Below are 27567 nucleotides of genomic sequence, written 5' to 3'. Positions count from 1 at the left end.
GGCTCAGTCTGTTGAGTGTCCAACTTCAGCTCAGGTCATGATCTCATGGTTCATGAGTTAGAATCCCACATCAGGCTCTGTGCTGACAGCTCAGAGCCTGGAGCCTGCTTTGGATCCAGTGTCTCCCTCTCTCTCTGCCCCTCCCCTGCTCGCGCTGTTTCCATCTCTCTCTCTCTCTCTCTCTCTCTCTCTCAAAAGTAAATAAACATTTTTAAAAAAGTTTACAACCAGACGCTCAGTGGGACAGACCATCGTGCCCATGACAATGACGTTCCCACAGCTAGCAGATGGAGGTCCCAGGACCAGAATCCTCCCTCTGCCTCCAACCCAAGTGACCTTCTCTCCGGCCTACCCTGCCCACTGCCCAAATGCTCATGGTGCAGGACCTTCCCACAGGGGTGAGTGAGGGCAGCAGAGATGGTACATGAGAGGGCACCTGGGGAGTCGAAGGGCAATCAGCACAGAAACCAGCCAGAGGAGGCCAAGTTCACGAGTCCTCGGGGCGAGGGCCTGGGCCATGCTGTTTCTCCAGTGCCGGGAAGCTGAACTATCCTCAGACAAGCCTGGGCCAGGGCCTGGCAGCAGGGCTGTGTGGCCCCACCTGCTTCGAGGACTCTGCCTGGGGCCTGGACTCCTGCTGAACGTGAATCACAACCACCGGAAGCCCCGAAGAAGGAAGCCTGGGTCTGTGCTGGGTAACGTCCTGGGTGATGGCTTCCTTTGGGCTTATTCTCCAGCAGCAGCCAAGGGTTGTGCACAAGTGGAGACTCAGACACAGTCACGCCACACGCACACGCACATACATGCACACGCATATATGTGCCCCCTCGGCCACCGCGTATCCCAGGAGCACAATGTCCCAGGCAGCGGGACAGCCGGGTTTGGACCCGGTTCCGTATTAACTCACTCTGCGACCTTGGGCCACCTGATTGACTTCTCTGAGTCCCGGATTTGGCCACTTCTAAAATAAGGTTGTTGGAGGCCGGTGATGTCCAAGGTCATTCCAGCTCTGACAATTAGGGTTCTTTCCAAAAGACCTGGCTGATTTCCAAAAAACCTATTAGCAGACAACCGTTAAAACTGATGAGATCAAAACAGGCACCGCCGTCCTTAATAAATCTCTTTTCCTACAAGTCCCCGACGGGGGCAGATGGTCCTTGCAAGCGCCTGCCTCAAGAGGAGAGGGGACTCCTGGAATTCTCCAGATGCTGGCTCAGCCTGTAGTCATCTAGAGGGGACCTAAAGGCAATGGCCTGTCAGTCTTTCAGCGTCTGGCCACACTGGGTTCTGCCCACAAGCCCTTGAATGCTCTCAAACCACTGCACTCCTGCCCTGAAGCTGACAGAGAAGGCCAATGAAACAAACCATAAAACTGAACGGAAAAAAATGTTTTTAACCTAATGAGGCAAGTGAACTACTTCTTTCTCTTCCTTGGAAAGTATAAAGTGCTCCTGTTACAAAAATATTTTCGTTGCCGAGTCGGCGGGAGCCGCTGCCTCTCCGCCGCCCGGCACGCTCGTTGTCAAGGGGCTGGAGCCCCAGGCTGGTCCTGAGTGTGTCAGCCGCAGTGTGCCTCAAAGGCTAATGTTGCAGCGGCTGGCTGGGACTCAACTGAGTGATTCCATGTGCTTTCTGGAAACAGTTATGCTAACCTTTCATTTTCTTTAAAAAAAAAAAAAATATGCAATGGAGAAAATAGCACGTCCCCCATACCCAGCGAGAAGCAGAGCCACTAACTTGCCTACTTACCGTGGAAAAGCAAACTAGGTCGCAGAGGCATTGGAGGGGGGGTGCTGTCAGCATCTAAGACTGTTCCACGGATGGGAGTAGGGGAGGGTTCAGGTGGGGGAGACGGGAGAAGTGGGGGAGGCAGAGGGAGAAAGAGACAGGAAGAGAGCATGGTCAAGCCTGAACAGAAAGAGAAGGAGCAGGCCAGCAACCTCCTCGTCCCTGTCTGTGAACCCCACCAGAATATTTAGTCTCCGTCAGGCTATAAACACTGGTATCTTGAAAATTCCCTTACTCCTGTTGTTTAAGCCACAAAATGTCAACAGTTCTACATGGGAGCCCAGTGGCCAGTGACTGTACTTATTCCGTGGCATCCAGAGGAGGCAAAACATCGCCTCCATCAAGCGTAACCCTGGTCTTCATACACCAGCCCCTGGATGCCTCCACATTTATCAAACGCTGACTTCAGCTTCACTGATAATAGTGATTGGCAGCTAAGCATCTATTATAAAAATCAATGAATAGGCAACTGAAAAACGAAAGAAATGAAAGAAAACCAGGTCTTTAAAGGCCCATCCCCAAAAACTGATCTCAAAAGATCCTTCCCTAGGGGCGCCGGGGTGGCTCAGTCGGTTGAACGTCTGACTTCAGCTCAGGTCACGATCTCATGGTCTGTGAGTTCGAGCCCCACGTCAGGCTCTGTGCTGACAGCTCGGAGCCTGGAGCCTGCTTCGGATGCTGTGTCTCCCTCTCTCTCTGCCCCTCCCCTGCTCATGTTCTGTCTCTGTCTCCAAAATAAATAAAAACATTAAAAAAAATTTGTTTAAAAAGATCCTTCCCCAAGAGAAGCACAGTGGTCCCTCTCTGGTGGATTCAGTGCTTAGCACACCACAGGCACCCGATGTCTGTTGAACTGAACTGGCTCCTTACTCCCCGTGACCACTTAGAGCTTGTGCCATCCTGTACACAGAGAAGCCCAAGGAAATACCTTTCCTTTTAATGTTTAAAATGTTTTTTAATATGTAACCTCCTCTACGTAAAAATAATCTGACATGGTCAGTGACACGGGATATATTATACTAAGCTAATATATATCCGTGGCATAAAATGGAGTCACAGAGAATATTCTAACCACAAAGCCAATGGTTTCGATGAGCTGCCTGGTAACCAAAGCAAAGAGGGAAATACCATGAGTCACATGCTGTCATCACCAGATTCTGGAGCCTTCATTAGCAAAAGTGACTTGTTAATTATCACATGTACTAAAATAATCAGTCCTCAATTCACCAGAATGCCTTATTTCTCCCTTGCCACGGAAGGTGGTCATGATGGTGGTGGGAAAGCAGTTTTGGGAAACGGCATCTACACTGTCGTGGAATGAGGCAACCAGTTCATTACGAAGCCTCAGCACTTTCAGACTCTCAGGAGATTGACTACATGAGAGAGCGGAGCTTTCCAGAGTATGACCAGGAATTCCCAAGAACAAGGCCCATAAGAAATGTAGACAATATGCGGAAAAAGCAGCTAGCCAGAAATGTCGGCTGAGTTCTGAAGGGCTCCAATAAACTCACTGAGAAATAAGTTTGCACGTGGTCCGAGGTCCAGAGGCTCCAGGCTTGGCCCGGATCTTCCCCCAGGTTGGCCCTATCTGCCCTTCCTGTCATGTCACCTCCAAATGTAAGCTTCCTTGTCTGCAATAGGTACAGAGGTCTCCCAGCCCCCAGTGCCTTCTACTTCTTCTGTTTGTTCCTTTTCTGCACCTGTCACCGACTTTTACGCCACCTGTCCTGTTTCCCACCCTCGACTGCCTTCTCACGGCTCTTGCCCAAGTGCTGGTACATCCTCAGCACCTAACACACCGTCTGGCCAAGACAGACGCTCGGTAAAGACGTACAGAATCTGTGAGTGAATAAAGAGTAACTGAGGACAGTGAACAAACCAGACTGTAAAGATCTTTAGGATTTAACACTGGACACTCATTTTCAAAACATCTTGGAATTCACAGAAACGCTGCACTGAGAATACAGAGAAATGGGCAAAAACAAGGCTTCTCTCTGCCTAATCCAGCAAAACCGAAGCTGCGGAAGCAGCAGCAAAAAAGAGCACAATTCACACATGAACACGCGCTACACACACAGACACACACACGCGCGCACACAGTCACACACACACACACACGCCCCAAGAGAAAGGGCACATGAAATCAGCCTCTCTGGCCTCTGGTCACCTAGAGCCGCACCTCAATGGGTCTTAGGAGCACACTCAGCCCCCAGCACACTCAGCTCCTTAGGACAAGGTGTTAATCGCCTCACACTGGGGCTGGCAAGCCTCTTCTGTGAAAGGCCAAAAAGGAAATACTTTCAGCTTCACAGGCCCTGTGGTCTCCCATCCTCACTACTCGACTCTGCTGGGGCGGGGCAAAAGCAGCCACAGACTGTAAATAAAGGAATGGGCATGGCTGCTGTTGCAATAAAACTTTATTTACAAAAACAGGTGGAGGGCTGGATTTGGCCCGCAGGCCGCAGCTGGCCAAGCCTGGACTCGAACGCATCGTGACACATTCACTACACTGTCAAACGGGAGCAGCGGATGTCCCCCACGCAGTGAAGGGGACAGGAGACACTCCCGATGGGGCACCTACAAATTCAGGGAACTGAAAACCTGGGAACTGCTTTGTCACAACCATAAATAATAGTCTTAATCCAATTCCCTGAGGAGAGAGCGCCAAAGTGAAAAAAGGCATTACCATATTAAGAGAAAAAATAGCCAAAGAATTTCCTTAACAATCAGCTAAGTTCTTGAACCGGGGCCAGAGAACACACAAGGGCTCCGGTTTTGATAGTTTGGGGAACTGAAACATTTTCACATTCCAAGAGGAGCTGCAGTCAGAACATAAGGGGCCGCGTCCCCAGCAGCCTCTGCACAAAGGCCGCACGGAGGAATGAAGGCCGGCTTCCACCTCGCTGCCCGGGTTTCCATTACCTCATGAGCTATTGATTCCCACCCCCTAAAACTGGTAAAAATCAATACGGTAATAGAAGCCTTGGGGCGCCAACAGGGTCTGTGGCGTCTCTGGCCTGGGGAGTTCCGGGAGAGAAAGAGCGAGACCACAGAACGACCAGCACGGAGGGAGTGGGGGAAAGAATCCAAAAGGGAAAAACACAGAAACAAAATAAGAGGGTAGCTATGGTGGTGCGATCCACAGCCCAGGCTCCCAGTCGCTTTACGAGGGCGAGGGACAGGCTCCAAAAGATGGGAGGCCATGCCAGTCCAGGCCCCACGTTATCTGATTCACTCTCGGATGGCTCGCGCGGCTTAGTCAGCGCCTTCTGACGATCAGGCTGCCTGAGGAGAGCTGGCTGGTGGGCGGGCATGAGTCACGCCTGGCACCACACCACCCCTGGCCTTGCCACGGTCCCGGGGCCCCCTTGGGCCCTCCTCGGGGTGGATTCACCGCCACGCACCGGGCCAAATCTTGAGACACGGGCCTGGAGAAGACAGAGCCTGCCGAGCGGCCACTGGGACCTGTGCGGGGAAGGCCCAGGGCCCTCGACCCCGAGGGACCCCTGTCCCGAGCTGCACAGGATCAGAGCTGGCAGCTCTTCCTGCCCCAGCGGCCGGCTCAGCAGCAAAACGACCCTCTGAAAACCAAGCAGTCCCCCCCCCTCCTCTTGGTCCACTTCAAACGAGTCTAGCCTGTAGGCGGCAACCGGCCCCAACGTGGCCGGGGACGGATGCGGGCCTGGGGGCGAGGGAAGAAAAACACCTCCCAAGCCTCAACCTGGCCGCTTCCACATATTTCCCGGGTTGTTGGCGTCAGGGGAAAGCGCCCACAGGAAACCTAACTGCCTCAGCAGCGCATTGAGTTACCAAAGACCACAGAGCTGCGGGAGCCCAGGCAAAGCCGGGTGTCCGTCCAAAGCAGACGGGCCTCGGGATCCGATGAGCACTGGCTGAGGAGGGTGGGGGGAGCGTGGGCCATCACACCCTCATCTGACAGTGGGACGCAGGCCACCACGGGAGCCCTGTGCCTCCCTGCTCTGGCATTCCTCGGAGCAGAGGGCACTTAGATTCGTACCGGGACACGGGTGCCCAGCACCTACGACCTGACATGTGAGTGTGACAGGCGTGTCCCTCACGCTCCCGCTGGCGAGGAAAAACTTAAATCAACAGATAAGGCAACGGTAGATTATGCTAAGGAGAGGAGCAGCAGGGGGGGTATGAACAGTGACACGTGACTGTCCTCAGAGTGACAAGTTGGGGGTTGGGATGTGGGCACCCCCTCGGATCGTGGGTCGGGGAAGGGCTGTCTCGGGCAGAATTTGGCAGGAGCCCCAAAGAGATGGGAAGGCCAGCTCTGGAGGAGGTGCAGGGAGGTACCCCGGGGTGCGGGGGGAGGCACGGCCAAGACCCGCCCCCCCACACCGGGTAGAAACAGCACTGGTGTGAAAGAGGCTAAGTAGAGTGGGTGGTGGGCGGGCCGAGGGGGGAGATGAGGTTGGGGGAGGCGCGCCCCATCAGGCCAGGCCTCCGAGGCCCCGGGAAAGGAGCTAAGCTCTCTTCGGAAGAGCACTGGGAAATGCATCAAGGGGACACAGCACACGGTCCGAAAGTCAGAACCAGCGAGGGAGGCGTGTGCTTTTTCGCCTGGTGTTTCCTCGTCAACACGGCTGGAAAACCACTGTAACAAAAGGAGATTTCCCCTCAATGCATCCCCAGGGTTTCTGCCCTGGAGTCTGGCCTAGAGAAACCACGTCGCTCTCTTTCTACCTCTGCCTCCATACCCACCCCCTCTCCTTCTCGGCCTCTCTCTCCACCCCACTCTCTCTCTCTTTCGGAACCGCTCAGAGAGGAGACTGCACGGACAAAATGCTGCCTGGGGATGAAATGTTTAAATGTTCTGCAAACACGGCCAGTGTCATGTTAAACACACTTGGAAACAGTTTGTATCCGAAGCTGAGCTAGTCTGCCCTCAAAGCTGCTTTCTATTAAAATGTTTGCATGCACCCGCTGTCCCAACTTCCTGCAGCTGGCGCTCCCTCCCCAGGCCACTGCTGGCCCCAGGAAAGAGGAGGTGCAAAACCTAGGACAGAAGCACAGAATGGGCTTGGGGGAGGGGGGGTGACCCTCCTCCCCAAGCTTGGGGGGTGGGGGACAGGGGGACAGACCGGGCCACGCGGCTGCTGGAGAGCCTTCTTCCGAAAGTTCTCCCCGTCTCCAAACTCAGCAGGGAAAGTAAGCGCACATGTGTCTTCTCAGCCGTGAGAAGCAAAAACAGAGCTCCTTGGTCGCCAGCCCAGACATGTCGCTGGCAATCTCAAGCCAAAGGGGGTTCACTGGAGACGCGAGGGGAGCTCCAAGAATGGAAGGAAAAGTAGACAGACTGGGCTCAGAGAGGGCTGGAACTCAGACAGTGCCTGGGGGTCTCAGCAGCAGGGGCTCCACCCGTGTGGCCCCTGCAGTTTTTGTGAGGGCGACAGACAGGTGCACCCCTGAGGGGAGGGCCTGCTTGATCTAACGGGGCCACGGGGTGGGGGGGTACCGTGACAGACGGTCCCACCAAGACTGCCCAATGGGGGAGAAGCAGACCCCAAAGAAGATGCTAGCTGCTGTTCCCAGGAGACGGCGGCCAGATAGATGACAAGGGGCATGACAACAGATGTCCATGGTAATTTCTATTCCTTAAAAGTGTTGAGAATACTACACTCAGGAAGGACAAGAGCTGTTTAAAGTCATGGAGAGCCTCCAAAAGAAATCACAATTGGCGGGGGGGGGGGGGGGGGGGGACTCTGAGTAAGAAATGGCCCCAGGTTATGAGCCACCAAGTTAGCTACCCAGCCCACATACTTGGCGGGCCATCACATCAATTTCATTGGGTTATTAGGAAACAGCCCCGGGGGCAGCTGGGCCACAGTCCCCCGAGGCACCATTTGGAATGATGTTCGATCCTCAGGCCCAATTTTTGCCGGTTCTGTTCCTCCTTGCTCTGAGTTTTCGCACTGGCTTTCTTCTCTTCTGCTATTCCTGAGAGTGACTCAGTGCAAACTCACATCCCATCCACAGCCTGCAGGTTATTAAATCGTGCGCTGGGGCGGATTTTGGTTTGCCCAGAGGAGAGGCTCCTTCCAAATTGAGCCTCCTTCCAAGTCAGTCTCTGACCCCTCCTAAAGAACCAATCATCAAACTACGGGAACAAAAGGGAAAGAGCTGAAGAGATGGTTTTACTCTCCCCGCTTCCCACTACTATCAGCAAAAAATAAAAAAAGCAGTTTAGTAAGTGGAAGCGAGTCTCTTGTGTGGGTGTCTGCAATTTAATATCCATTCATTTCCGATTCCTTTTTAAAGAGCCACATTTGGCTCAGCTTTTAAATTGTAAGCACCTTTCTCTTGAGCTGGAAACATAGGGCAAACTGTGCTGCTGGGCGAAGGGCCGGACCCCCGGCGGGGGCTGGGGGGGGGGTTGCAAGGGCTGGGTCGGAAACACCGCAGAGCTGGTCTGTTGAGATGTTTCACGTCCTGCCTGGACATGTCAGGGATGACACAAGGATACAGTCTCCACCTTGGCTCAAAATCTGAAAAGAATATCCCCCTGGCCAGAGGCACATTATGTGCCCACGCATTCCAAACACAAAATTACTCAGCGGCGGCAGCTCACTTAGCATCCGGGCCAGCACCCTGCCTGCAGAGAGCCCCGACTGCTGGCTGCCTTCCAGGAGCTTGGGGGGGAGCTGAAAAGTCTTGCCTGTGGCCACAGGATGTGCTATTCTGGCCAGCCTCCTTCTGATGAGACTACCACATCCTGGACACCTTTCGAGCAGCACGTTCCTAAATAGGGAAGTGCCAGCCTTCCCGTGGGCTATCTGAAGCCCAGCCATCCGATCTCCCCCAAGAGGCTGGGTTCCATTCTTTCGGTAAAGGCCATGGCCTTGGGCAGTTGAGGGTCAGGAGCCTGGCTTGGCTTGGAAGGTTAGTTTCACGGCAGCACAGCTGTGTGACTTCCGGCAGGTTATTTCCTGTTTCTTCCACTATAAAATGGGGACGATACAGCTATCTTGTTGATTAGGTGGAAGTTATGCATGAAGGCAGAGGCTGGATCAGCACTGGAGCTCAGTGAGTAGAAGTTATTATGATTATATTGTGACCAATAAACACATCTTCAAAGAGAGATGTTGCTAGAAATTCCACAGCTACCTAATAGAAATAATATCCAATCGAGACTTTGCTAAAGGCCACCAGGCACGGAGCCGGATAAACAGCACAGACAACAAACAGCCTGTGTCATACTCCACTGGTCTGCCTTCAGAGCCCACAAGCAGGCAAAGGTAGGTAAAGAGGTGGGAAAAAAGACCCCTCCGGGCTCTCAGTCTAGGACCTTTTCCTGGGCCAACAACAGGATTCCAGCCTCCCCAGAGTCTCCCTTCCCTATGAAGTCTGCAAGATCACAAGGGCACGAAGCAACCAGAAAATGCAATCTCACTGCACACACCACAGAGCAAACCAAGCCTCCCCAATCAACACACCATCAAGCGGGAACTGGTGACGGCCCCTGAGACCTGGATTTGATTTCAGGTAGGAAGACTTGCCAAACAAACCAACAGAGCAAAAACGACGGCAAGGAGAATACTTAAACAGAGAGCAAACCGCTTTCAAACACAGCATTTCCCAGACTGAGTTCACTATGTCTCAGTTTTGACAAAAAAAAAAAGTCCTAAGCTCAGATGATTATCATTTGGAGTATACACCCTTTTGTGGGAGACTCCTGTGCCCGTGAGCATATTAAAAGTTCTGAGAAGTTCTGTAAGGAAGAAATCCATCAGCGGTGCTTTAATTCAAGGTTTCCAAAACTTTTTTAAGAATGGAGCATTGTTTTAAAACACTTCTAGTAACCCTGAAAAAAACCAATCTGGGAGACCTGGTTTGTTTTCAAATCTGCTGAAATGCACAAATGAAAACAAATCTGTAACAATAGTTGCCTGGAGGTCAGGAATGCAAGGGAGCCTCACGGTTCACTGCTTACCTACTAATGTCTTTATAAACCTGTTGCTTTCTTTTATAAAAATGTCAGCTTCTATTTTTAAAACTCTGATCTTATAGTCTGCTTATTAAAGGAGCTTCCGTGAGCCCCCTTTTCTCACCCAGCCCAGGCCATACTCCCAGCATCTCTTAAACGCTCCCAGGTTTGCGACCTGGGAACTGAGTTCTGCAGATGGGGAGTGCACGTACCTCGTGGTCAATTTTGATAAGTGCAATGTCTGCCTTTTCATCCACATCCTTGATTTTGGCTTCGTAGGTGGCACCATTTTTCAGCTCAACCTTGACCCGATGCTTGTTGGTCACCACGTGGGCATTTGTCACGATCAGTCCATCTTCGGACACGATAAAGCCAGACCCACTGGCCACTGGCACCTCCCTCTTAGAAAAAGGAAGCCTAGAACCCAGAGGAGAACCCGGTTAAGCCTGAAACACCTTACAATCAACGGTCTATTTAACATTCAAAACAATGGAAGGCTACTGACTTTTGCGAGCTCCAAAAAACTCCACTTACAAAATATTCTTAGGGGCTCTCTTCAGCACTAGAGGTTCTTAACTCCTCTAGGAGGGTCAAGAATGTAGCCTTAAAGAGTCAAAAGGGAAAGCCCACTAAGGGAGAAACATTATCTTCCCGTAGGAATATAGTCAATGGCACTTGGACAAATCCAAGTGCCTCAGAGATAGCTCTGATGCTTTGCTAACGGCAGTGCATCTCGGTGGGAGCAGAGGTCGTGGGAAAACAAGAAGGCCCTCTTTACTTGCGGAACAACTCGATGTGAACCACAGCAGGAGCAATCTTCTCCACCACATCGGCGATGAAGTTGTATTTATGGCGCAAACTGTTGGGGTCTTCCTGCCCTGGGAACAAAGCAAAGACAGGGCACTTCAAGACCTTGTTGCTCTGTGCTGTGGGTTCCTGGGGAAGGCATGGGTGAGAAGGAGCCAAAATATATGCCCGGGGCCTTTGGAAACCTGGACAAGCGAGGACAAGACCCCAGCCCTGAGCTCCTTTGCAAAGATCCTTGCAGCTCTCAAGGAAACGTCCACTTAGGTAAGAAGCAACACCCATCACAGAGCACCTCTTTGTTCTGCTTCTTTCCTTCCAACAGCTTCGCTACAAAAATGCTGAGCCAGAGGCACCAGCCGATACCTGGACCTCCTAGCGGCCTCCCTGCAAAGGCCGTGGCACGCAGGGTCACCGTCCCGGCGCCACCCTCCGCCACAGCCCTGCCAGCCCCTCCCAGCACATCGCCACCACCGAGGGGAGGGCTGAGGTTGCTTTGGAGGAGATGCCCATTAGACATTATAGACTGAAAACACTATCATGAAAAGGCATTAAGGCAAAGGCACAGATCCTGTCTTTCCCACTGATACCACAAGGTGAACAGAGGCCACCATCTGTCCCCAGAGCAACTTTCCATTACGCCTGGTTTCTTCCAACACCCTGGGACATCCCAGGCCAGAAGGCACAAGAAGTGCCTTGATACTGTTGGGGGGGAAAGAAAGAGAGAGAAATCAAACGACCGCAATTTCTATATAAACATACACCCTGTAATTAGTGAGCCCCCATTTCAAAGCTACTTTCAGACAAAGCGATCCCACATCCCAGAGTAGGGCTCTCACCCAGCAAGGCCAGAAAGTTGGTTTCTGCCAACACCATGGCATCTGGTGCAGAAAGGAGCTACTACAGACTCAGGTCCCAGGACACCCGTCCTGCTAGCATGGGTGGTGACAGAGGCAGGGTAGCCCCGGGAAGTTATTCCCTGAGCCTGCTGCTCTGGCCCCAAATTCATGCCACCTGCTGATATCCCTCGACATGTCTCTCTGCCTTCACGGACCAGGGCGGTTCTAGGCTAGTCTGCCGCAAAGAACCCCTTCCTGGCTCTCTCCACGCCTCCCTCGGGCCAGTCGCCTAGCCCAATGCGACACAAAGCAGGCTCCAGGGACCAGCGGCCCTGCCAGCATCATGGCCCCTCGGTCCCATGCAGACACTGACAGGCAACCTGCAGGAGCCCTTACAGCGGTAACCTTCCGTCTGGCGCATCCAAACATTTTAAACTGAGGCTTATATTTTGTGTCCTTTATACGACATTTTGGTAGGAATTCATTTTAATTGATCCATAATGGATAGGGAATAAAAGGAAAAGAAATCTGTTCCTTTGCCACAGATGGTCTAAGAAGCACGGATCTGTCCCCCTCACCTGTCACTCCCTGTCACAGCTCACTCAGCGGGATTCACAAACCACCCTGCAGCTTAAAAAGAAACCACTGGGGGCGCCTGGGTGGCTCAGGTCATGATCTCGAGGTCCGTGAGTTCGAGCCCCGCGTCAGGCTCTGTGCTGACAGCTCAGAGCCTGGAGCCTGTTTCGGATTCTGTGTCTCCCTCTCTCTCTGCCCCTCCCCCGTTCATGCTCTGTCTCTCTCTGTCTCAAAAATAAATAAATGTTAAAAAAAAATTTTTTTAAAAGAAACCACTGGCCTGCAAAACCGTCCATCACTAACCCAAGATAGGGCCTGTGTGCCCCACTCCCAACACATGTGCACAGAGGTGCACACAAACACACCCACACGTACACACTCATACCCATGAGCCCACACATACACATGCACACTCAGACATTCATGCACAGACTCCATCTCTCATACAAACCCACGTATGCCCGTGTACTCTCACACCCACTCGCATATACGTGCACATACATGCACACATATACACACTCCCGCACACATACACTCACGTATATGCACTCTTAACATACACTCACACACACAGAACCACACACCCACACTCACCCGCATTTACACATGCACTCACATACGCATAAATGTGCACACACATACACATACTTATACACACACACAGAGACTCACACACCCACACGCCTCCCTCCCCGTGAGCAAGGGCTGCAGCTGCTTCCCAGGCTCTGGGCCGGCAGTGAAAGCTGTGAGCCTTGCCAGTGCCTATGGCTCTCAGAGTTTCGTCTCCACAGGTTTCCCCGGTGGCTCCCTGTCTAGACTGTGCTGAACCCACGGCTGCGTGTCCCCACCAGAGACCTCAGCAATGCAACTCGATACCGCTGGGCCCCGGGACATCGAGGGGACCAGCCTGCCTCTCCCACGCTTCCCTTCTGAGAAGTGAGAGACCATCGATGAGCAAAGGGCCCCTCTGTGGCCGGGCTGCCGGGCTCTGAGCTGCTTTACTCCAGGGCTGGAATCCACTCTCTTTTTGCACAGCCTGATTTTCTAAGGTCAGAAGGTCTGCACCCACCAGATAAGGAAAACTAATTCAACAAGTTCGTGGTAGCATCATTTTATCATTTTTGCTTTTAAAGCCCCTTCATGCAGTACCCTACTTTTATTCCCCCTGCCTCCCTAAGGGCGAGGAAAATCAGGTATTGTTCCCATATTATATTTAGGGAAACTGAGGCTCACAGACCTTAAATGACTTCTCCACTACATGTTTTTTTTTTTTTTAATTTTTTTTAACGTTTATTTATTTTTGAGACAGAGAGAGACAGAGCATGAATGGGGGGAGGGTCAGAGAGAGGGAGACACAGAATCAGAAGCAGGCTCCAGGTTCTGAGCTGTCAACAGAGAGACTGATGTGGGGCTCAAACTCACAGACCGCGAGATCACGACCTGAGCCGAAGTCGGACACTCAACCGACTGAGCCACCCAGGTGCCCCGATACTACATGTTCTTAATACAGAGTAAAAATAATGGGGAAATCTGGGCAAATCTACAACTTTTTCTTTTTTAGAAAAGTGTTTAGCTTTGAGAGAGAGAGAGCATGCGCGAGCAGGGGGCAGGCAGGGAGAGGGGGAGACAGAGGATCCAAAGCAGGCTTCACCGCGACAGCAGACAGCCCGATGCGGGGCTCAAACTCAAGAACCGCGAGATCATGACCCGAGCCGACGTCCGACGCTCAACTGACTGAGCCACCCCGGCACCCCTACAACTTTTCTTCTTAATACCGGCCCCAGACATATCTGCCATCTCCCAGGTTTCCAGGTAGTGGCAGTTAATTGACTGGTCTGTCTCCCCAAGGGCTCTCAAGGGAGATATAAATAAGGGGACAGAAACATTCCTTCTGACCACAGAACCTGGCGACCATCACCCAGAGACAGCTGTAAACAAACGCATCTGGGCCTCCTCAGGCCAGCTTCCTGGGAAAGGCCAAAAGGAGGTTTAATGCCAAAAGGCCAGCAACCTCCAGGTCAGCATGGCGTTTCAGGGACCCTCTCAATCACAAGAGTCTTACCAGCAAGGATCCTTAATTCACTTCCTCTTTCTGAATTCCCAGAGTAGGCATGGGAGAATTTGGCTGCATCAGGGGTAAAAATGAACATGGGTTTTTCCAGGTCCTGTGAGAACCAGCTGCTTTGTCACATAAACTAGAGAAAGTGGCTCCAGGCACGGTGCATTCCAGGAAAACAACATGGGAGATCAGCGAGGACACGGGCCTGGGCGCTTAGAAGGCCCAGGGCCCATCCCATCTTCTGGGTGGCCTTCATTTCCCCATCTGTGAAATGGGGCCGACCGCCTCTAGAATGAGCTGCAAAGTCCATCCAGCCCAGTTCCAACATTCTGTGATCTAATCACCATCTCTCCCTCTCACCCCAATGTGCTATGGCAAGATAAAGAACTTGTGGAATTTGAGGCCGGGCACAGGATTCTCCAAACTCTGCACATGAGTACGCAGAAAGGAGGAAAAGCGGGAGGACGGACCATAATGAAGAGCCCAACTGACAAGCCTTAACTGTGAAGCTTTGATGAGAAAACCACCAGTGCCCCCCCGCCCGCCCCCCGCCATCACCAAGGGGACCCGCATCAGCGGGAAAATGAAATAGAGCAGAAACAATGATCATAAGGAACATCAACTGATTGTTCAAAGATGGGCAAAATGTGAAACCAGAGAAGAAGTGTTTGGCTTCTCGAAATGCTATTTCAGAACGAGGAATGGAAATGTCTCTAAGACCAGCATGGCTCAGGGTCAGAGTCCCGCTCCACGTCAAAGGCTGTGCATCAAACTAGAGGAGGCTGGCACGGACGGCCCCCTGGTCGTTACAAACCCTGGCTGGCTCACCTGCTCACATCTCAACTGCCAGCCAACTGTCTTCCTTCCAGAGGGGTCACCCGAGGTGGAGAATTCCCCGAGGTGGACCCCGGCTGGCTCTGCCACAATCTAGGTGATCTTAGACGGATGGAGGGCCGGGGCATCCAGGCCACTAAGCCTGGGGAAAATGGCTAAGAGCCCAGGCTGTGGTCTCAGCAGAGTAAGTGTGGCACTCGGCACAGCAGTTACCTGCTGTGTGACCTTCGGTATGTCACCTCAGTCCTCCAAGTCTCATCCCCCTTGTCCAGAAAATGGGGTGACAATAAACCTGCCTCAGTGCGGTTCTGAGGCCAAGTGTATGAGCTACTGTATATGAAGCGTTTGGCCAAGTCGCAGTGTCGAGTTTAAAAATAAAACTAAACAGTGCTGCTCTTTTTACGGTAAAGGTGCTCAGGAGACAGCTCTGGACAGGTGTGAACACCACACGCCTCGGCGGTACAGCAGAGAAGTTAAGGGGAGACGTGAGGGTGTCCACAGAACCAGGCTCCCCACCTCAGCAAATTTGTTCAGGTCCTGGAAATTCCTCCTCCCAGGGCCATCACGGCTGCCGCTGCAGAGGCAGAGATCAAGGGCAAGTTGTGTGGCAGGCCAATGTTTTGGCCTGGATGTTGACCAGTGCTCCCCAGCGTACAAGGCTAACCCGCACAAAGGGTAGCAAAAAGGATGATATATCGTGACCAGGTGGGGCTTGTTCCAGAAAGGATCGATAAGACTTAACATCAGAAAACTAATCAATGTGATGCTAAGAAAACTCAAGCGATTATCCCAATAGTTGCAAAAAGATGGGACAAAACTGAACGCCCACTCGTGACAAAAACACTCAGCAAACCAGAAAGAGAACTTCCTTGACCTGATAAAAGGGATTAATAAAAAAACCTGAAACCAACATCATTCTCAACGGTGAAAGACTGAATGCTTTCTCTCTAAAACTGGGAGCAAGACAAGGCCATTCACTCTTCCATTCAGTATTGTATTGATGTCCTAATTGGAACAGTTAAGCTAGAAAAAGAAATTAAAGGCATAGAGATTAGAAAGGAGAACATAAACCTGCCACTATTTGAAGATGGCACGATAGTCCATATGGAAATTGCTTAAGAATCTGAAGTATACCTGCTGGAGTGAGTGAGTTTGTCAATGTCACAAGAGAACACAGGTCAATACACACAATCGTATTTCTATGTATTAACAATAAACTATTGGGGACACCTGGGTGGCTCAGTCGGTGAAGCGTCTGACTTTAGTTCAGGGCATGATATCGTGGTTCACGGGTTCGAGCCCCGCATCGGGCTCCGTGCTGACAGCTCAGAGCCTAGAGCCGCTTCAGATTCTGTCTCTCTCTCTCTCTGCCCCTCCCCTGCCTCTGCTCTCTCTTGCTCGCTCTCTAAAAGAAATAAAACATTTTTTAAAAAAACAATAAACCATTGGGGCGCCTGGGTGGCTCAGTCAGTTGAGTGTCCGACTTCAGCTCAGGTCATGAACATCTTTTTTTTTTTTAAGTTTTTTTTTTTTTTAATTTTTCTAATGTTTGTTTATTCTTGAGACAGAGACAGAGCACGAACAGGGGAGGGGCAGAGAGAGAGGGAGACACAGAATCTGAAACAGGCTCCAGGCTCTGAGCTGTCAGCACAGAGCCCGATGCGGGGCTCGAACCCACGAACTGTGAGATCATGACCTGAGCCGAAGTCGGACGCTCAACCGACTGAGCCACCCAGGTGCCCCATGAACATCTTTTAAAAAAACAATAAACTATTGGGGCGCCTGGATGGCTCAGTTAGCTGAGTGTCTGTCTTTAGCTCAGGTCATGATCTCATGGCCCGTGAATTCAAGCCCTACGTAGGGCTCTGTGCTGATAGCTTGGAGCCTGGAGCCTGCTTCGGGTTCTGTGTCTCCCTCTCTCTCTGCCCCTCCCTCACTCATGTTCTCTCTCTCTCTCTCTCTCTCAAAAATAAATAAAAACATTAAAAAATTTTTTAAAAACTGTTGGAAATTAAAATTTTTTAAATACCAATTATAGCAGCAAAAATATTAAATACATAATAGGTAAATATTTCACTTTAAACTGAAAAACTGTGAATAACTAGGATTAGAATAATGAGTCACAGCATTTTACAGGACAGGCCTTTCCATCTACCTTATAAATATTTATCATTACTAATGTTTAACACAACAAATGACCCATTAAGAGCAGCCAACATTTCCTATTATTTAAGGAGTTTAAAACTGCCAGGATTTCATCCAAAGATAATAAATGATTTTTCTTTCCTCTGTATAAACTACTAGGAAAACACACAACTCCATAAATGCTGCTTCCTTGAACCCCATCTTCCCCGGGGTTTTACAGATAATACTTACCTACTTTCAAAAACTTCCACACAGGGGGGAAGAGAGAGATACACACAGCCTGCTCAGTTTCATTAATTAGTATCAAAATTAGCGTAACAGACACTTCCATTATTAAGTGTTTGCTGAAAAGTGCCAGGCACTAGGTTAAGAATTTGACATACGTGATCACAGTGAAGAAAAATGTGTTGCAGTGAAAATGAAAAATCACAATGTGGGGGCTATGAAGCAACAGGTGGACTTTTAGCTATGCTCCTCTCCGAAGATTTAGCACCGAATTAGACATGTGCTTTAAAAACATCAAAGTGTGCGTGTGTTCCTATTTAAGGCAAAAATGTCTGGTAAAGATTAGATGTGGGGCAAGAGGAAAAGATCAAACTTGTATACTTCCCTCCTGCCTGCTCCTTGGTGCAGGCCAGAGGTTGTACAGGGTATGAAAGTATATGGGAGGGGTGCCTGGGTGGCGCAGTCGGTTAAGCGTCTGACTTCAGCCAGGTCACGATCTCGCGGTCCGTGAGTTCGAGCCCCGCGTCAGGCTCTGGGCTGATGGCTCGGAGCCTGGAGCCTGTTTCCGATTCTGTGTCTCCCTCTCTCTCTGCCCCTCCCCCGTTCATGCTCTGTCTCTCTCTGTCCCAAAAATAAATAAAAAACGTTGAAAAAAAAAATTTTAGAAAGTATATGGGAGCAGAGAAATATGCCAGAGGAAACACTCAATTAATAATAATCACAATAGGGCACCTGGGTGGTTTAGCCAGGTAAGCTTCAGACTCGATCTCAGCTCAGGTTATGAGCTGAGTTCAAGCCTTGCATCGGGCTCTATGCTGATGGCACAGAGCCTGCTTGGGATTCTGTCTCTCCTCCTCTCTGCCCCTTACCTGTTTGTGCTTTCTCTCTCTCTCTCAAAATAAATAAACTTAAAATAATAATAATAATAATAATAATAATAATAATAATAACAATAACAATAAAGAATTCTATTCTCTCCATAGGAAACATTACAAACTCACTGTCATATGAAAGGTGATCCAAGGCTCTATAATTTTGAACTTTTTCTTTCTTTTGTAAATTGTTTTAAATCTTTTAGAGCACACCCACACGCACACGCACGCACGCACGCACAAGCTGAAGAGGGGCAGAGGGAGAGAGAGAATCCCAAGCAGACTCCGCGCTGTCGGCACAAAGCCCAACGTGGGACTCGATCCCACAAACTGTGAGATCATGACCTGAGCCGAAATTAAGAATCAGATGCTTAACCAGCTGAGCCATCCAAGGCGCCCCTTGAATTCTTTTTCGCAAAGAGGTTCCCTGAATTGTCTATGTCTCAGGTCCCATACAACCTGGACCTGCCAGCAGGGAGGTGGGAGGACCAGCTCCTAACCGAGTAGCAGGCCTGAGTCCCACTCATTCCCCAGCTCCCTGGATTTCTGGAGCTCATGACTGGCTCGCCGTGTAAGGCGAGGAGTGGGGGACCCTTGAGCTACATCTACAGGATGCTCTGCCTCGGTCACCAGGACTCCCGGTCACCGTCCAGACACCATGGCTAGCAGGGGAGGCATCTGCTTTAGGAGGACCAATGGAGCCCTCCTGGCAGTCCCAGGAGAGCCCCGGGGCCGCCCCGGGGGCAGCTGCCACCGCAGACCTGGCTCCAGGAATCCCAGCATGGATCCCAGATGCCCTGACCCTGTTCTCGGCTCCACGGTTTCCCAATCTGGCCTGGCAGCTCTGGGTCGCACCTACAGGGAATAGATGGGATGCCGGGCTGAGCTCCAGCCCCAGAAGATTCCTAACAGCGTCAGCGACGCTGGGAAAGATCACAAGGCTCCCGTTAGTGCCAGGATGACTCCAGAGCCAGACTTGGCCTCAAATCCTGATGATGCCCCTTCCAGCCGTGTTAACTTCCGGCAGTGGCTTTCTCTCTGTCCGAGCCTCAGTCTCCCGTTCTGCAACCTGAAGATAGTACCACCTCATCCAGGTGGTGGGGAGTCCAAAGTGGGACAGTGCCCACAAAGCCTGCCCTCAAGGCCATTATCATCTCCCAGCTCTCAGCCTGCGCACCACCCAGGTGCATTTCAGGGCTCCCAAGCGCCTCCTCCCACACTCCTAAGACTTCTCAGAATCCCGCTTCTGCATTCTAATTCAGGCATGCCCGGCCCGTTTTCAGTGTCGCCCCCGAAATGACGGTTACCACCTGGGGGGTGTGAACTTCCTGCAGGACCCCCACGCTGGTCTGCATCTCCCGAGCACAGCTCCCCACTGCCCTGATTCCCCAACTCGCTCTCCCAGGACCCCTTGAGATACACCCTCCGCTGCTGCAAACTTCTCACCAGCCTCCGGGCCCACTACGCTCCACCCCACTCACCCCTGCACTCACACTATTTTCCTTCCTGCCTGGAATCCTCATTCTCCTCCCATACAGCTGGGCCAGTCCCACCCAACCCGCAATATTGGCAATAAAATAATAACACCAATGAGAATAATGCCAGTACTCATTTACTAAGCACCTACTACGTGCAAGCAGAATGCGAGACACTCAACAAGCATTATCTCTAAATGTTCCTGCAAGCCTCTAAGGTGAATCCCACGCCCAGTCTCCGGAAAGATGGAAAAATGAAGGATGTGAGACGTAAGGCCGAGAAGCGAAGCATGTTGCTCACGTCCTGAGAGCTGGCAGGTGGCACGGGCGGGAAGCTTCCCCCTGTGCTCTGCTGCCGTAGCCTCCCTTCCAGGCGCCGGCCCCTTCCCTCGGCCTCCAGCCCCCTGCGGCCCCATGGCTGTAGGAAAAGGCTTCCCACTTCGTGCCTGAGAGCTCAGGGCCAGAACTCGGGACTAACAATCCAGCCTTGGCTTCCAACAAGAACAATCGCGCCTTCCAGTTTCTCAAGAGAATCGAGAAGTAGAGCTAATTTGGAAAACAGAACACAGTGTATTCGAGGGAAAAGAAATGAATCCCCCTTTATTCACAGGGAACAGCATGTTCCCAAAATTCAAACCAGTTGCAAGAGGAGATTGATCAAATCATGGGCATTTTAATGCCCTGTCCTACATTCAGGACCGGAGAGGCGACGCGCAGGGCCCTGTGCAAAATCAAACTGCAGGGGCTCCTTGCTCCAGAATTATCGAGAAGTCCAAGACGGTGGCCACAGGGCGTTAACCCGGGTGTGGGGTCCGTCGGAGCACAGACTGCACGAGAGGCATGCCCATGACGCCGGGCCTGTCTGCATTTCATTTCATTTGATTTAAAACCCAAAGTGCAGGGGCGCCTGGGTGGCGCAGTCGGTTAAGCGGCCGACTTCAGCCAGGTCACGATCTCGCGGTCCGTGAGTTCGAGCCCCGCGTCGGGCTCTGGGCTGATGGCTCGGAGCCTGGAGCCTGTTTCAGATTCTGTGTCTCCCTCTCTCTCTGCCCCTCCCCCGTTCATGCTCTGTCTCTCTCTGTCCCAAAAATAAATAAAAAACGTTGAAAAAAAAATTTAAAAAAATAAATAAATAAATAAACAAAATAAAACCCAAAGTGCAGAAGTACTGAGAGGCAGCACCCGCTGCCCAGGAGCTGATGGAGATACTGAGTCTGGCAGAGCCCAGGAGCCCACAGGCAGCCGTCAGGGGTGACGGGCGCTCCATGTGCCGGGAGGCGGGCACTCCCGTTCCGTGGTCCAACATGCCGGGCACGCCTCACACGTGGGTGAGACAAGTACGCAACCACAGGCAAGGCCCTGGGGCTGAAGGTTCCTCAACTTTAAAATAAGGAGGCGCAGGGTCACTGGGTGGGGCTCAGTTGGTGAAGCATCCGTCTGTTGGTTTCGGCTCAGATCATGATCTCACACTTCGTGAGTTCGAGCCCAGCATCCGGCTGCGTACTGACGGTGCGGAGCCTGCTTGGGATTCTCTCTCCCTCTCTCTCTCTGCCCCTCCCCTGCTCTCTCTCTCTCAGAAACTAAATAGAGTTTTAAAAAAATAATGAAATAAGGAGGCTCAACTGGGTGGCTTCCAGGGTCCCTCCCAGCCCCCGAGGAGAAAGGGAAGAAATCCCTTGTGATGTGTCACCTGATTGCTTCCACTTCAAGTGCCACCAAAGGTACCGGTCCTTTCAAGCCTACAAATCCCAGCACAGACCAGCTCCAACAATCGGCAGGACGCAGGGGAAAAGACGAAATGTGAAGAGAGACACTCGGCCAACAGGGCCAGAGTTGGCCAGAGCCTTCTCCGCCAAGGGACCGCGGGAGGGCAGGCGGGGATAGCTGGCCCTCCTCCGTTCGCCCCTGCCTCCCTCAAGCTTCTGGTCCAGCCCTTCTCTTCCTTCTGTCACATGGGCCTGGGCACAAGTGACAAAAGAAACGAAGTCCTTTCAAAGGCAAGGGCACAAAACGCACCATGCGGAGGTCGGAGATGAAGGCCAGAGGAAAGCCTGTTCCCGTGTTCACCTGAAGGGACACCCCGGGCCCCGGGCCAGGTGATGACCAGGAGAAGTAATCACCCCTGAGACACCAGCTTGGACCCACCATGCTCTAGATTCAAGGCCAGCCCCAAAGCCTGGGGAAATGTATTCTGGCCACCAGCAGAGGCACTTCCAGCCAGGCTCCCACGTGCTCAGAAACCGTCAATCGGCCCCCAGTGGGGTGTCATGAAACATTTCAATAGTCTTTAGGAATGGCTCAGGTGCTTGCGGGGTCTGGGACACACTCTCAGCTGTCATCAGCCACCCTCCCACAGCCCCAACGCTCGAACAGGAGCCCCCCACCCCATATGAGTTCCAGCCTTTGGAGCCCCCTTCCTCCAAGTAGCAGCCACAATTCAGGCTGACGATCCAGGGACACCCCCAGAATGTATTGCCAGGGGGGCTGCATGCTGAAGGCTGGCCTCTTTTTCACCTTTTGATGGTCCGAGGGGCACATCTGAACTTTTCTTCATCCCTAGCACGGCTAGATGAAGAGTAACTACCAAGAGGCTACTTGCTGGGTAAATAAATCCGGGCTCAAATCCAGAGGGGACCTGCAGGAGGACATTCCACTCCTGGCACATCACCTGCACATGCCCGGGGCCTGCTCTCCCACCTGCTCTGTCCTGCTCACGGTCTGGCACCTTCACAGAGAGGCCAAGTGGAGCCTGGACAGTGGGAGGTGGTGGGGGGGGGGGGGTGGGTAGCACACGCAGTCAGGATCCAAAGCTTGTCCCACTGATGCTGCTCCTACTTCCCCAGCGCTGCACTGCCCTGCGCCCAAGGTCCCCGCACTTCTGAAGGGGTGAGGACATCAATCTCAGAGAGACAAAACAAAGCAGAGAATGAGAGGGCTGCAGCCAAGGCCAACACATATGAGGGGCCTGCCATGGCCCGACGCTATGATGGCGGGGACACTGTGCTTTTGCTCGATGACGGGTCCCCCCGCCACCCTGCTTGCCACATCAGACCTTTTTTTTTTTTTTTTTTAAAGTGGGCTTCACCCAACGCGGGGCTTGAACTCATGACCCTGACATCAAGGCCTGAGCTGAGATCAAGAGTCGGATGCCTCACCAACTGAGCCACTCAGGCGCCCCAACACATCAGGGTCTTTTGATGTCAGCATTGGAACTGGGCTCCACAACTCTGCCGAGTGCGGGCACCTGAAGCAGGAGCGGGCCACCTGTTCCCACTTGGGTAGGGGCGTGGAGATGGGACCAGGAAGCAGGCGGTTAACTAACCTGACACCGTGCAGCTGGGAGAGGTGCTGGTCCACATTCAGGGAGGGCAAGGGGGATGATTTTTCACTAAGAAAAGCTCTCTTTGTGAGGTTGCATGATGAATTCAAGAATGACTGTGAGAGGGGTGGGAGAGGCCAGACCAGCCAAGGGGGGGAGAAAAGAGAAGCAGCAGGCTGCATTACAGGAGCCAGACGGCAGGCGGGCGGAGAAACAGAAGGAGGCTTCCTCGCCTTGCAGTGAACTTTCACTACTTTCTCCCTGAGGGTCAGCAGAGAATCAATTTAAACAGGTTCCTAATGGGTAACGAGTCACAATGTGCAAAGGGAATGGGGCCTCCTATTTGCAAGCGGCTCGCCTGGGAGGAGAAGCATAACCCAGTGGAGGCAGCAAAGATGCCCCGAAAAACTCATTTTCTCCACGTTTTCAGTTTGAGCGACTGCGATCTGTCTGTCCCACTCCATTAAATTCCAAGTAAGCTTGTCAGGAACAGCTCCAACCCAGAGGCTGGCCCAGCGCTGGTCTGGGGTGTGGAGGCAGCAGAAACAGAAGCGAGACTTTGCACATTCCGGGAAACCAGACCCCCATTCTAATCAGTGCTGTGACTGCAAATTCCAGGACGCTGGGGGCCTGACGCAGAGGGGCCCCTGCACAACGAGGTTGCTCTGAACCTTGCAGAGAAAAATGCCCAGGAGGGAGACAGGTATCACTTGGCTGTGGCCACGGCAGCAGAGGCTGAGGTCTAAAATAAACTTGAAAATCCTGTGCATCATCAGGCCACCGTCTGCAAATCTAAGGAAGAAGGAAACGGAAGACACAGTTCTGGAGTCAAACTTCTCAAGGCCAAAGGCCCTTGGACCCCTCCTTGTTAAAATAAACTGAATTCATGGGGCGCCTGGTTGGCTGGGCTTCTGACTTTGGCTCAGGGCATGATCTCACGGTTCATGGGTTCGAGCCCCGCATCGGGCTCTCTGCTGTCAGTGCAGAGCCCGCTTCGGATCCTGTGTCCCCCCCCCCCCGCCCCCCCCGCCTCTCTATCCCTACCCTGGCCGATCCTGCACACTCTCCCTCTCTCTCTCAAAAATAAATTAAAAAACATTTTTAAAAAGTCATAAAAAATAATAATACACTGAATTCACAAGGAGCCACTGTTATTATTACTGTTTTTTTTTTAAGGTTGCATGATGCACTCCCATGCTCCCTGTCTTCTGCACAGAAATAAAGAAATGAAATTCAGGAGAGTCCAGGGTGACCTATTTCTCTCCTCATAATGAAGAAAGGAGGAAGAGGAGGCGGAGCCTGGGAGCCTGGCCTCAATTTCCAGCCCACACTGGCGCTTCCAAATGCTGGCAGCCCCCCTTTCCGGCGCAGTCTCCCAGACGGCCGAGGGTGGGAAAAGCTCGCCTGACGCCAACCCTCAGACCGCGAAGGTGCCCCCCCAGCCCCACGGGGCCCTGAGCATGGAGCCGCCTGCAGAGGCCGGGCAGCAGATGATGCAGGGGTAAGGCAAGGGGCGCGCACACTCTGACCCTGCCCCAGACAAGCCTGAGCCCGAGCCTGCCTCTCCCGACCGACAACGGGCTCTGGGGGTGGGGGGCACCTGGCCAGTTGGCTGCGAACCCCTAAATGTGCCGTCAGTCACAAGGGCAGCTCGGTGTTGCAGCTTCAACTTTACTAGTAAAGAGGTGCCTTTTCCAGAACAACGTGTCTATGTTTTCATGGCGCCTGTCATTGATCATTACTTTTCAGTTTCATCAGCCAAAAAAAAAAAAAAAAAGCCCTTCCCTGCGCACTGCGGTGGATGCTCGGGTCTGGTCAGTATTGTGGCCTCTGACAGTCTTTCCCAACCTATTATTGTCCGTGCTGGGGGGAAAGTGTCCGATCCATTCCACCGCACGATTTTTCCCCCCCGAAGTCTCCTGAATGCCCAGCATGATGTGTCTTTTATTACCTTCAGGGAAACGGCTGACCGCTCAATTCACAAAAACAGTATTAATGTTCCTCTTGATAAGCATCTGGCTCCGGTCTTGACCTTCCCAGATTTCTCATTTGGGTTTTCTTCCTGCTCCGACTGCTCCTACTTGTTATGTCTGGAGCGGCCAGGGCAGCTCTGCCTCCGTAAGCAGTGGGGCTGGGAGGCAACCGCAGAGTTGCTCAAGGGCCCCCCCCCCCCCGGAACGCACCCCTCAGCGGTCATGGTTCCCCTCCCACGGCCCCCTGGTGGAGGAGGGTGGGCCTGGGAGCCAGGGGAAACCGGGAAGGCACAGGGAGGGATGTGACTGTGAACCAAGGCCCTCCATCCAGGAAGGGGACAGTTCCTCCCAGGAAGTACCCCATACCCACCTATGATGAGCCCGATACAAGGAGGAGAAGGAGGGTAACTTAGGAAACCGAGACAGAAGCCAGGGGGAATCTCTGGCTCAAGGAAGAAGTGAAAAGTGGGGCCTGAGACCCGAGACAAGCCACTTCCCCTCTCTGGGCCTCAGTTACCTCAGCAGTAAGATGATGAGGGGGTGGGCTAGACCATTTCCGACATCCTTTCCAGCTCCCTACAAAGTTATATGATCTAATAAATCTGAGAAGTGCATTTCCTGATCTCTTCCTGTCAGCATATAATTCCCATCCATATAGAATATTCCCGGTTTCCTTTAAGAGACAAAACAGATGAACATAGGGGAAAGGAAGGAAAATAATATAAAAACAGAGGGGAAGACAAACCCTAAGAGACCCAACAAACTGAGGGTTGCTGGAGGGGTTTTGGGGGGGGGGAACGGGCTAAATGGGTAAGGGGCATTAAGGAATCTACTCCTAAATCATTGTTGCACTATATGCTAACTAATTTGGATATAAATTTTAAAAAATAGAATTAAAAAAAAACAGAGGCAGGCAAACCATAAGAGACTCTTAAATACAGAGAACAAACTGAGGGCTGCTGGAGGGGTGTTGGGTGGGGGGATGGGCTAAATGGGGGATGGGCATTAAGGAGGGCACTTGGGATGAGCACTGGGTGTCATATGTAAGTCATGAATCACCGGGTTCTACTCCTGAAACCATCACTAACTACACTGTATGTTAAATAACTTGAATTTAAATAAATAAGTTAAAAAATACATATATTGCTGTTTTCAATGCTGGCTTCCTGTGTCACGTGCTCTGGTTGCTTCCGATAGAACAAGCCAGGGCCACCTCAACAGTTCAGACTTTCAACGTGACTTTCCCGGCTGGGATTAGGACTCCCCGTCAGGGAGAATCGATAGAATACAAAGTCTGGCCTTCCTATATCCACCCAAGAGAGTCTGATGTGGCCATGGAACGGACTAAGGCACCGGCACATGCTACAATGTGAATGAGCCTTGAAACCATTATGCTAAGTGAAAGAAACCAGTCACCAAAAACCACATGGGGTGCAATTCCGTTAGTAGGAGATGTCCAGAACAGGCAAATCCAGAGGGACAGAGAGCAGATTTAGTGGCTGCCTAGGACTGGGCAGAGGGAAAGTATGGAGTGTATGCTGATGGGCACTGGGTTTCTTTTTTTTTTCTTACGTTTATTTAGTTTTGAGAGAGAGAGAGAGAGAGAGAGAGAGAGAGAGAGAGAGACGGCACGGAAGGGGCAGAGAGAGGGGGGGACAGAGAATCCAAAGCCGATTCCACGCTGACAGCAGTGAGCCTGATGTGGGGGCTCGAACCCACGAACCGTGAGATCATGACCTGAGCCGAAGTCGGACGTTCAACCGACTGAGCCACCCAGGTGCCCCTGGGTACTGGCTTTCTTTTGGGAGTGATGAAAATGTTATAGAATTCAACCACGGTGATAACTGCGCCCCTCTGAGAATATACAGAAACTGTGAACCATACACTTTAAAAGGGTGAATTTCACGGCATGCGAATTACGCCTCAATACAACTACAATAAAAAAGAAAAAAATGTCATTTGTACCTTTTTAACTCTTTTAATGGGGCGACTAGAAAGGTGGATTTTATCTATGTGGCTCATGTCATATTTCTGTGTGTACAAAACGTTTGAATAAACATATTCTTCCCTTTGCAAAAGAAACAAAAACATCCTGGCCTCCTCCTGCATCCTGGGCAGTACTGGATATCTGGGAGGCTCAGCGCAGAGAGGCCTGGGCTGGGTGTCCAGGGACTCAAGTCCTCGGTCACAGCCTGGGTTGTGACCTCGGACCTTCACATGCCCTGACTGGTCCTGGCTCCTCACTGAAAACAGTAGGGTCAGATAAGATGACCTAACAAACACAGGACCGCTTCCAGGTCAGACAGTCTGGGATCACAACTCTATCACTGGGTAAAAACCAAATTTTTGAAGTGTTCACTCTACCCCAAACATTGATTATCTCTTAAAAGCATCCACCTGAAAATAAAAACAACTTAAAAGACCAGGGTGCCTGGGTGGCTCAGTCGGTTAAGCGTCCGACTTTGGCTCAGGTCATGATCTCACGGTTCGTGAGTTCGAGCCCCGTATCGCGCTCTGTGCTGACAGCTCAGAGCCTGGAGCCCGCTTTGGATTCTGTGTCTCCTTCTCTCTCTGCCCCTCCCCTGCTCATGCTCTATGTCACTCTCAAAAATAAATAAACATTAAAAATAAATAAATAAATAAATAAATAAATAAATAAATAAATAAATAAATAAATAAATAACTGAAAGACCAACCAGGTGATCTA

General features: G+C 51.7%; 1 protein-coding gene across 1 annotated transcript in view; it reads right to left on the bottom strand.

The window, feature by feature from the left end:
- The window catches only part of HTRA1 (HtrA serine peptidase 1), a 51774-nt gene that overhangs the window by 13500 nt on the left and 10707 nt on the right, over positions 1–27567 (bottom strand). Inside the window, exons 2-3 of the mRNA XM_086681083.1 lie at positions 10518–10617; positions 9952–10156 (exon numbers count right to left, since the gene is read on the bottom strand). Coding sequence (XP_086537209.1) covers positions 9952–10156; positions 10518–10617 — 305 coding nt within the window. The remainder of the gene's footprint in view (positions 1–9951; positions 10157–10517; positions 10618–27567) is intronic.

This window comes from Puma concolor, chromosome D2, assembly GCF_028749965.1.
Source record: "Puma concolor isolate L17-30 chromosome D2, mPumCon1.1.hap2, whole genome shotgun sequence".
In the NCBI taxonomy this organism is placed as follows: Eukaryota; Metazoa; Chordata; class Mammalia; order Carnivora; family Felidae; genus Puma; species Puma concolor.
Note: the sequence above shows the minus strand (reverse complement) of the source record. Positions and strands in the feature narration are given on the sequence as shown.